The sequence below is a fragment of the Parambassis ranga genome, chromosome 2 (genome assembly GCF_900634625.1).
Source record: "Parambassis ranga chromosome 2, fParRan2.1, whole genome shotgun sequence".
In the NCBI taxonomy this organism is placed as follows: Eukaryota; Metazoa; Chordata; class Actinopteri; family Ambassidae; genus Parambassis; species Parambassis ranga.
The window spans coordinates 6,267,081-6,277,053 of NC_041023.1; the positions used below are offsets into that span (position 1 = coordinate 6,267,081).

The window sequence follows — 9,973 nt, forward strand, 5'->3', positions numbered from 1 at the left end:
GCTGACCTGACAACTGATGCCAAGACCCAAGCATGAAAACTGCAGCTCACTGCGTGGCATCAGATAGGGGGCTCACATTGCAACACACCTGCTCATGCACAATCTCGCCTCCACCCATGCTCCAAATATTTACCTGTATTTGGATAAACCAGGAGTTTAGGTGTAATCTGGCATTGCCAAGATGTTATTTATCATGTGTTCACTATCTTCACTTGTATGTTTTGCCCTTGCACCTGTTGACATCTTTGGGTAAAAAATAAATAGATTCTGATTGGCTGCTGGGAACACATATATTACAGAGGCAAATGGCAAACTGTACTTGCACCCACTCCTGGAAATGCTGCACCTTAAATGTACTCTCGGTTCCACACTTGCTGTTCCACCCTTCAAAGTTCCCACGTGCCTCTCTGCCGCAGCAGCAGTCACATGATCGAGGCTTCGCCTGGCCACTTCCGGGACCAGACGGTTGTTTTTCTGCGGGAGAGAAACTCCATTATCCACTGCAAAGCAGACACTGACAGCGTGTGCAGAAGAAGAAACACAGGCCGGATACTCTCAGCCGTGTTCTTTTAATCAGCTGCGGTGAGACATGAGCACCGGAGGGGCGGGCAGCTACATGACAGGATAAACCGTCTGCGCCGTCCGTCCTTTGGTTCCTGGTAGCATACGCAGCGTTTAGTCTGCTGGTTCGAGGAGGAGAACCTGCCGTGTTTCTTTCTCTGGTGATAACGTTAGCAGCCACTGGTGGCTTCTTTGGCTTCTGAGCTGCCAGCGACATGTCAAAGTACACCAGCTTCCCTGAGCCGATGGATGACAACCCGTTCCAGGTGAGTGTTAGGCTAATGTTAGCATCTGGTTGTGTTTGATAGATGAAAGACACAGATGTTGGCAGTGTGTGATAGCAGGCATGTTGCTGCTCATGTGATGTGTGTGTGTTTGTGTTTTCTGGGCCTGTCTACCCACTTGTAGCTCTTTGCTGGACATACATAAGGCCAGCCATAGCGTTGAGGTTTAGAAAAGATTCACAGGGGGGGGGGAAATAAACAAGTACCGGTACATCAATGTATCTTTAATGTTGTTTTGTTTTCGACTCGGTTCTATCTGACCTAAATCTGTAGTTTCTGGAGGTTGCAGTCAGGAGACTCCTCCCTCATATTTAAGAGTTGTCTATAAAGCATTTTCTGACACCACCAACGATTCAAAGCTTCCCCTGACATTAGATCAGTCCTTTGGCTTTTTTGTATTTGTATAAAACACCCGTTGTGTCGTCTGCTTCCACTGACAATCACCGTTTAAGGTGCATTGTCACCACCTATTACAACAAAATGAAATGAAATTATAACATGTTTTTTATCTATTAGGACCCTGCAGTGACTCAACACAGCAGCAACACAGGATACGCCACACTGGACCTGTACAACCCATTTGAAAACACAGCTGGGGTGAGCAATATTTGGCTTGAGTGCTTTGAGTAATTTCTCCTTCTTTAGTTTTATATTTAAACCATGTGTAGCTTTATGAGTTAGTTTGCAGAAGTTGCTGCAAGAGAAGGGATGTGGACTCAAATATGTTATAATGTTTGCCTTTGTTTACCTATTCCAAACATAAAGTGACATGATTAAATGTTTAGGTATACCATAGCAACCAAAGTGATGAAGAAAACTATGCAGCTGCCCTCCATTTTAAAGGCTATGGCTGTCTCATAGTGGGTGCTGAACTCCTATTTTGTTTCACTTCACTTATTTATTGAGTTTAAATCTCTGACCAGATCAACCATGTGACTCAGACGTCTGAAAGCAGAAGAAAAACTTCCTGATGAGACCTCATGTTAAGGTTTTAGCCCAAACAGTTTGACCCACTCAGGCTTAATCTGTTAGTGCTATCCAAGAGAAAGAGCGGTTTGATTCACTATGATATTCACCTTAATATACATCACCTCAGCTGCGTCTTATATAGTGTTAAGGGTTCTTGTTGCTGGGAAACAGAAGTCACACCTCGTGTCACTGGAGACGCAGCAGCAGCAACAGGACCTGCACTTAAGACTCAAAATGAAACTGAAGTAGTCTTTGGGCTCATCATTTTGAAACCGCAGACCCACTCCCACAATTATTGACAGTTACTTACTTGTAACTGACCTGATGGGTGTAAATGCACCCTGGGCTTCTTCTGGATTTGGATCTGGTTATATACTATGAGAATAAACCTTTTTACATGATCATTTTGGTGTCTCTTTTTTTAACAGCCTCCGCCTCCGTATGAAGCCACCTCTCCTTCTGCTCCATCCGTCCCTGCACAGACCCCACCAAGCAGGACCACACCTACTGAACCTCGCAACTATGGCTCATACACTTCCCAGGTACAGATGTTGTGAATACACTTGTTGCTGGGTTGAGGGGTTATTCCTTTAATTCAATGATTTATCAAAACATCTTTATGCATCTCAGCCAGCCAGCCAGACGTCTGTGAACTCTTTACCAAAACACGACCTTCTGTTCCTGTCTTATTGTGTGTTAGACTGCAGTGAATGCTACCACAGCAGAGCTCCTCAAGAAGCAGGAGGAGCTGGAGAAGAAAGCCCAGGAGCTAGAGAGGAGAGAGCGGGAGCTTGAGTCACACAGCCTTGGCCCTGGAGCCTGTAAGAGACGGGGCAGATGAGAGGCAGATATAGCACATACAAAAACAATATTTGTGCAAGTTTAACGGAATAAAATGTCCGAAATTCAGTGACTCTTCTTCTTCTAGCCCGACAGAATAACTGGCCCCCACTGCCTTCGTTCTGCCCTGTCGGACCTTGCTTCTACCAGGACATCAATGTGGAGATCAGCCAGCGCTTCCAGCGAACTGTCACCATCATGTATTACTTCTGGATGTGTGAGTTCCTTTCACTTTTCTACATGTTAATTCCCACCAGAATCAGTAAAGATAACATCTTACTGAAGCTCTTCAGGGAGGGTTTGGGTGACCTATGTACAAAGCCTTCATACTAATGCTAAAATCTCCACTTTAAGACAGGTAGCTGACTCATGCCTGTGTGACTTCTGCTGTACCGTCTGACACATCACTGCTAGATTGAGGCCCCTGGGGCACTTACTTAGGGCTTCTGCTATACAAAAGAGCCAACACAATTGTGTGAAGCTGGGTCTAAATGCTACTATGCTTGTTCACAAAATAAACCTGTATGTTAAATATATAAACACACAGAGAGGAAGAGGAAGTGATTAGAATGCTAATGTTGCCCTAACACAATGCATTAATGACATTATAGTGTAATCACTTCCTGATTCCTCAGTGATCACTGTCGGAAATGTTGTGCGCATCTGTATCTGATCTATGTCTCCTAGAGAGGCCGGGTTGTGGTGAACCCAATGTGACACTGATACAGGAAGTGGCTCTTGAAATGTTATGGGACTGTTAACATCATATAAAAAAAACAGGTTTGAACAATAGCTTAGACATCATCTTGAGTTTTGAGCTTGGGAAGTCCCTTCTAAACCCAGCAGTACTAACCAAAAGCATCAGTGCAATCCTGGCAAATTAAAGCTTATTTTTTTAAGGGGGTAGGTTGGGTTGTATTTTTAAACTGCATTGCTTTTGTACATTCATCCGTTTGCCTGTTTTTATCTGCCTTAATCAATGTCTAGTCTGCACATGCACGCTGCTGTTGAACCTGGTCTCCTCCCTGGCCATGTTCTGTGTGGACGCCTCTGGTGGTGTTGGCCTAGGCCTCGCCATCCTCTGGGCCCTGCTCTTCACCCCCTGCTCCTTCGTCTGTTGGTATCGACCTATGTACAAAGCCTTCAGGTGGGTACTTCCATCTTGGCAGGGAAAACAAAAGTAGTGGTTTTTGGCAGCCGCCCAGTAACCATGTTGTTTTTTTCCTCCTAGGAGTGACAGCTCCTTCAACTTCTTCATTTTCTTCTTCGTTTTCTTTGCACAAGTGGTTGTTGATGTCATCATGACCATCGGCATCCCTGGATGGGGGTTCAGGTACGACTGACAGAACAAAGTTGAGCTGTAAATATTTAGACGCAGATTGCATTTTATTTCCCAAGGAGGATTTTAATTGACACCTACTCTTTGAATCTCTTTTGGTCCTCTCTTTCCTCCAGTGGGTGGATTGTGAGCCTGGCTGCCCTGCAGCACAGTGTCGCCGTTGGTGCAATCATGATGATAAATGCTATCCTCTTCACTGGCCAGACTGCCATGGGAGTTGTCATGCTGAAGAAGGTGAATATGCAGAGGCTATTGAGATGCATATGCATGCAGTCCTGCCACAGGCCAATACTGCATAATGATGTGTAGGTTGAATGCTGACTGGTTGAAAGGTGGGCTTTGGCTGGAAAGGATTAAAGAAGCTTGGACGGTGTTCAACTTATATATCCAGTTGTTCCATGTATGCTTGACATTAGCATCAAGTAGCGGCTACAACAAATAGACCCAGCTCTGGGTAGTACTATGCTGGAACCCTAAGGGCCTGTGTCCACGTTATATTATAAGAAAGTCTGCATGGCCGAGGTGAGCCGGCAAGAATTATCGCTTCCATTTTCATTTGATTTATACACTAGTGACATCATCACTGATCTGATGAAATTCCTGCATAGTCCAGGATACAGGGTTTAGCTTGAAAAACACCAGATGAAGGCACATACTGTTTCTTTTTGCATTTAGAAAGTACCCAGTTAGTGATGTTGTGGGTCAAATTTTCTTGTGTTAAGGAAGAGGTTAAGTGTAAAAGGGAACTCTGTTCCAATTACTGTAGATAACAAGCATCCTAAAAGCAGCCAGTATATCAGGTTGATGGTATCGTTTACATCCTCACAATGTGCATAATATGATGACGAACTGCTGCATGTATCAGGTGTCAGCGTCCTCTGCTCTCTCCAACTCCAGATCCACAGTCTGTACAGGCAAACCGATGCCAGCTTCCAGAAGGCCCAGGCTGAGTTCGCCACCGGAGTCATGTCCAATCAGGCCGTACGCCAGGCCGCTGCCAAGGCTGCCCAGGGGACCTTTACCACACCGTGATAGAGAGAGAGAGAGAGAGAGAGAGAGAGAGCGGAACGAACAGCAGCGGGGAGGGTTAGACATGGAGGAGGAAGAGGAAGATCCTCTCAGACTGTTGGAGATTTGAATTTATTTCCCCACAGGTGAAATGAATGTGATGGGGGGGGGGCACATGCATGAGGACAGAAGTGGGGATGTCTACTTTATAAAGGTGTACAGACCAATTTAGCTACATTGCCAAATAATGAGTGAAACAGAAAGAGGGTGTAAAGCTGTGTGAAATGTGATGCAGTCGTACAAAGTGTCAGTCAACACTGGGGAAAATGGTTTTTATATAAAAAAAACAGAAGCTTTGTGCCAAGTGGGATCCTACTATAACCTGGACACATCCCACCTTTGAATGACTTGGGTTTACATTATGATTAGGAAGCAGAAGCCAGGGCTGAACACTGCAAGGTTGCCATGGTAATGTTTGATCAGTTTGTTAGCCAGCACTACTTTTGTTGCTTAAAAAAAAACTAACAAGTCGTTTTGTTGTTACTACAAATGAGAATGCCTATTTACTGTTTGCCAAAACTTTCTCATCTCACTGTAAAGTTTATGAATATATATGTTGTTTGGGTTCCAGTGTCATGTTACTGTTCTGGTCACTGTCTTGCTTTCAATAAAAATATATCGTTGTCATGCTTTCATAGTCTAATGTGGTTGTTATTAATTTACAATCAGTGTATTTTAATTTTGCTCAAGGTTATAGTGAAATCAGCATCCTGATGTATTAAAGAAGAGACTCTCTGGCGACACCTAACACACTTGAAGGGAACTGCATCCTTGACATGGTGTCAACTTGTTGCTTTATTTCCACTTATGAGACTTTTTTCTGGATCGGCAACTAAAATGGGAGGGGGACAAAAACAAATCCAGTGATTTGTATATTTATTGTTATTGTTGATTTCACAAACATGTCGTGATTGCGTCGCGCGTCCTCTCCGGCGTTTCTGTCAGACCCTCCCGGAGCGCTCTGGTGCGTTTCGCCGCCGCCTGTGACTTTTACGCGCTGGCACACCGACGTCAGGGGCTGCGCTTCACCGTGAAGATGGCGGAGGCTGTGGATTCACCACAACACCGGTTTTTCTGTCACTGCTGTAAAAGTGAGACAAACCCTAAACTCCCGGTGAGTCTCTTTGTGTGTCACAGTGTTTCTCTTCCACGCGTGTTTAACCTGAAGATCATCCACGATTCCACAGAGGGAGAACTTAAGATTTCCACAGCGCTTTTATTTTAAAAAATGTAACATAATAATTGCAAAGCTAAATGTTAAAGTGCTAGGATCATTAAAAAACACATGTTGACTTCCACTTGTTGGTTGTTCGTGTGCGTACAGTGTGCGCTAAAGTATTACCGTGAGGGAGTAAATCTGGCGATTCACGATGCCATATTTAGAAGCACCACTGCTGGCGACTTTGTGTCCAGTTGTCTACTGTCAACTGTGTGTGAGAGACGTAAGAGGGGGGGTGTGGGTGTCTCCACATGCGCCACCGGGGCTTCATAAGCCGCTACACGCCAGTGACGAGGCGCAGACGCGTTTTACCTCTTTGGTTTGAGTTTGAGTTGTCCTCATTTTCCCTTTTACTGAACATCAGTTACTGATTTTTGGATTTTAGATTAATGTTTGTCCTTTGGGGAAAAGAGGGACACTGAGTGAAAGGGGCTTCTGGACAGCATTTGCTGCGCAGCTGACAATACTGGGACAATTGCGCACTGGGTCCACGCCCTCATAAACTGTCCACACACTGAAAACTTTTGTTTATGACTTTGATTTTCAGAATAATTGTACAGTAAATTCATTCACTGAGGTCTATTTGATTCATTATTGGACACATCTAACAGAATTTTCCTAATATAAAATACAAATAGTGCCCACTGTGTAGGTCTTGGACGTCTTTCCCCACCTTTTCCCTGTGTGCTGCCTTTTATTTTTTTAAGATTATTTGTTATGTTGTGCTTTTATTTTGAAAAGTTTGAAGAACTCATGTTTAAAACTTGGCCAGGGGGAATTTGTTTGATTCTGACCACCCCAGTCAGCTCATTTAAGGGTCCATGAATGCCTCCCTGCACTGAACACCTTTGGGATGAACACTGGCTTGTGAACCAAATATCTGTGCTTGACCTCGTTAAAAACAAAGGGAGCTGCATCATTCCAGAGTCTTCTACAGCAGCAGATTAATGTCCATAGCTATGAAATGAAAAATGATAGTAAGATTTCATTCCTCCCTTAAGGATTTTGTCTGCCCCAGATGCGACTCTGGCTTCATTGAAGAGGTGACAGAAGACTCCAGGTACAGTTTGGTGTTTAAGTTTTTCCTGTTTTTTCTTCTTCACCATATGACCATATGATTTTTTTCTTTTTTTGTGCTTCCTAGTCTCCTGCAGGACAGCACAGCATCCATCACCAGCACGGACTCAAACTCATTGTTCTCAGAAGTATGGCCTCACAAATGGCATTTTAATAAGAACACTCCTCTTTCTCTGAGGCTTTTGTTTGACACTCTGCTTCTCTGGTCTCTCTCCAAGTTATGGCAGCTGCTTTTTATGGAGCGCTCTGCTCTGCTGTCGCATCCGCCTTCCTCAGAGTCCGACGAAAGTGAGCAGGTATCTGCAGGCCAGAGCAGCACTTCTCTGGTGGCTGCTGAGGCCACAGAAGTAGAATCTCCTTCCAGCCCAGATCAGGAGAGGTCGTCCAGGCCTGAACAGAGGCCTGCAGTGGAAGGGTGTGTGGACATGGTACACAGAGAGATCAGCGCCACAGTTTTGTGTCTTTTTGTTTCTAACAACTAGCTTTAATAAGCTTTAAACTTTAATTATCTGATATTTAGTATCCAGAACCACTGTTAACAGCTTCATACAGTTGATTCACTAAACAAAATAAATGCATTATGTGATACAGTTAAGTCTACTGGAAGAGACTCTGAGCAGAGATCTTTGCTGTCTGTGTTTGTGTTTTCAAGGATTGTGCAGCAGTTCTTGGCCGGCCTCTTTGCCAACGCTGGAAACCCTGGTGCTGCACCAGCTGCACTGTAAAAGCTTTTTTTAATGTTTGGTTCACATCATTTGCTTTTGATTTCCCTTAATGTGTGACATGATGTGTGACAACCTCTTCTTTCTTTCCTGCTGTCTTAGATCCAACATGCTTCAGCTGTACTCTAACCCTGCAGATTACGCGTGGGGTCAGGGAGGTTTCGACGCCGTCATTACGGAGGTAAGTTCGGGATTACTTAATGATGGCGTCCATGTTTGTCTTTGTACATCCACACTTGTTTCTTCTCCTAGTTATTGGGGCAGTTGGAGAGCACAGGGCCACCCCCAGCAGAAAAGGAGATGATCTCATCCCTGCCAACAGTTTGCATCTCTCAAGAACAGACAGGTGGAGATTCCAGCATGGCATCACATGATCACTCCTAATTTTACCTTCCTTCTTTCTTTTCTTTTACATATCTCTGCCTCCTCCCTCATCTTTCCTTTTCCTTCCTCTTGCTATCTTCCTCATATTCTTTCCTGCCTTCCCTGCTCTTTTTTTAAAGCCATTAGTTGTCTCTTAAAGCAGAGTCCACTTATGGCTATGAGCGCCATTAATAAATCATAAATACATGTTTGTCTGCTGACCTCTCTTGCACATTTGCGATGTGATGAATCACCAAAAAACTGCAGGGCTGAATTGTACCCTCACTCTCTCAAACATCCTCTTTCGTCTCCTTGCAGACTGCAGACTTGAGTGCCCTGTCTGTAGAGAGGAGTTTTTCTTAGGAGAGTCTGTCAAGAAGCTTCCCTGCCTCCATTACTTTCACAGTGAATGCATAGTGCCTTGGTTGGAGCTAGTAAGGAGAACAACTCACCATCAGGTTGTATAGGACACATAGAATCTGCTGATTAACACACTTTCTCTCTGCCTGCAGCATGATACCTGCCCGGTGTGCCGTAAAAGCCTGGATGGTGTTGACAACAGCATCCCACCCACAGCACAACCCCCAGAAGCCCGCTCCATCAGGACAGAGCAACAGGAGAGGCAGGCGATCTGAGAAACAACTCGGACCCTTCTCACCACAGACCTTTCTTTCCAATAAAAAAAAAACAAACATGCATAATTTGCAGCTTCAGCTCACATTTGATCCGTGCAACTTCTTCTAAGGACCTTTATGATTTCGATTTCTATGCCACACCACATGCAAAAAGGATTTTGCTGCCAAGATGTGGAGGTGAAGTGTCCTTCTCGCTACACTGCCCTCTGAAATGGTTTTCAGAATGACTGACTTGATGTCACAAACTAATCACCACTGAGGCACCGGTGGTTATGAAAAAGATGGGAAACTCACAGAGTTATGGAGTAACACTTTTTTGCATTATTCTTTTTGGTAAGACTGTTTCTTAATGCACACACATTTTGTTACAGCTGTTATTAAAGCCTAAACCTGTGACCCCCCCTCATCCTCTGTACCATCTCTTATTTCCCTGAGGACTCAGAGGAAGATAAGATTTAAAATATCAGTTATTAATATTGTCTTAAAAATGCACACAGTGCTAGTACACCTGGTCGATAACAGAGCATTTGTGGTGGCAATGTCTAATAAGCCAATATTGTGCAGCAACATTTGCCCAATGGTGAATTCTTCAAAATCCATTTTGGGTACTAGTGCTCATGTAAAAAATAAAAATAAAACGTGACTTCACTGTGATTATGCGAACAACAACAGAGCAGGATGGTGTATTTATAGGCTGAGAGCTTCCCCTGCGTTTACCCTGCCTGTCATGTTTAAGTGCTGTAACGTTATGTTGACCCTCTGCGGCCGCACTGAAACCAGGCACCGCCAGCTTGACAGTTGACTGTTGCATACCAACAAGGGCGTGTGTTTGGTCTCACCACCGTTGGAGATGGTGGCTTTAGTGTGAACAGATCCTTCTTCTACTGACGGTAAAT

At 44.3% G+C, this 9,973-nt stretch overlaps 2 protein-coding genes across 2 annotated transcripts; both read left to right on the forward strand.

Moving 5' to 3' along the window:
* Nucleotides 1-432: 432 nt before the first annotated feature.
* On the forward strand, nt 433-5,694 carry LOC114432680 (secretory carrier-associated membrane protein 3-like). The gene is made up of 9 exons (XM_028400852.1): nt 433-827; nt 1,362-1,442; nt 2,243-2,356; nt 2,515-2,635; nt 2,743-2,871; nt 3,642-3,801; nt 3,886-3,987; nt 4,110-4,227; nt 4,891-5,694. Exons 1-9 carry the CDS (start codon nt 777-779, stop codon nt 5,023-5,025), a joined length of 1,011 nt encoding a protein of 336 aa, XP_028256653.1. The 5' UTR covers nt 433-776; the 3' UTR covers nt 5,026-5,694.
* A 171-nt stretch (nt 5,695-5,865) lies between these two features.
* On the forward strand, nt 5,866-9,606 carry LOC114432683 (E3 ubiquitin-protein ligase RNF115-like). The gene is made up of 9 exons (XM_028400856.1): nt 5,866-6,175; nt 7,282-7,340; nt 7,425-7,485; nt 7,576-7,772; nt 8,010-8,078; nt 8,182-8,260; nt 8,332-8,425; nt 8,761-8,876; nt 8,955-9,606. The coding sequence occupies exons 1-9, from the start codon at nt 6,098-6,100 to the stop codon at nt 9,075-9,077; spliced, it is 876 nt and encodes a 291-aa protein (XP_028256657.1). The 5' UTR covers nt 5,866-6,097; the 3' UTR covers nt 9,078-9,606.
* Nucleotides 9,607-9,973: the final 367 nt, after the last annotated feature.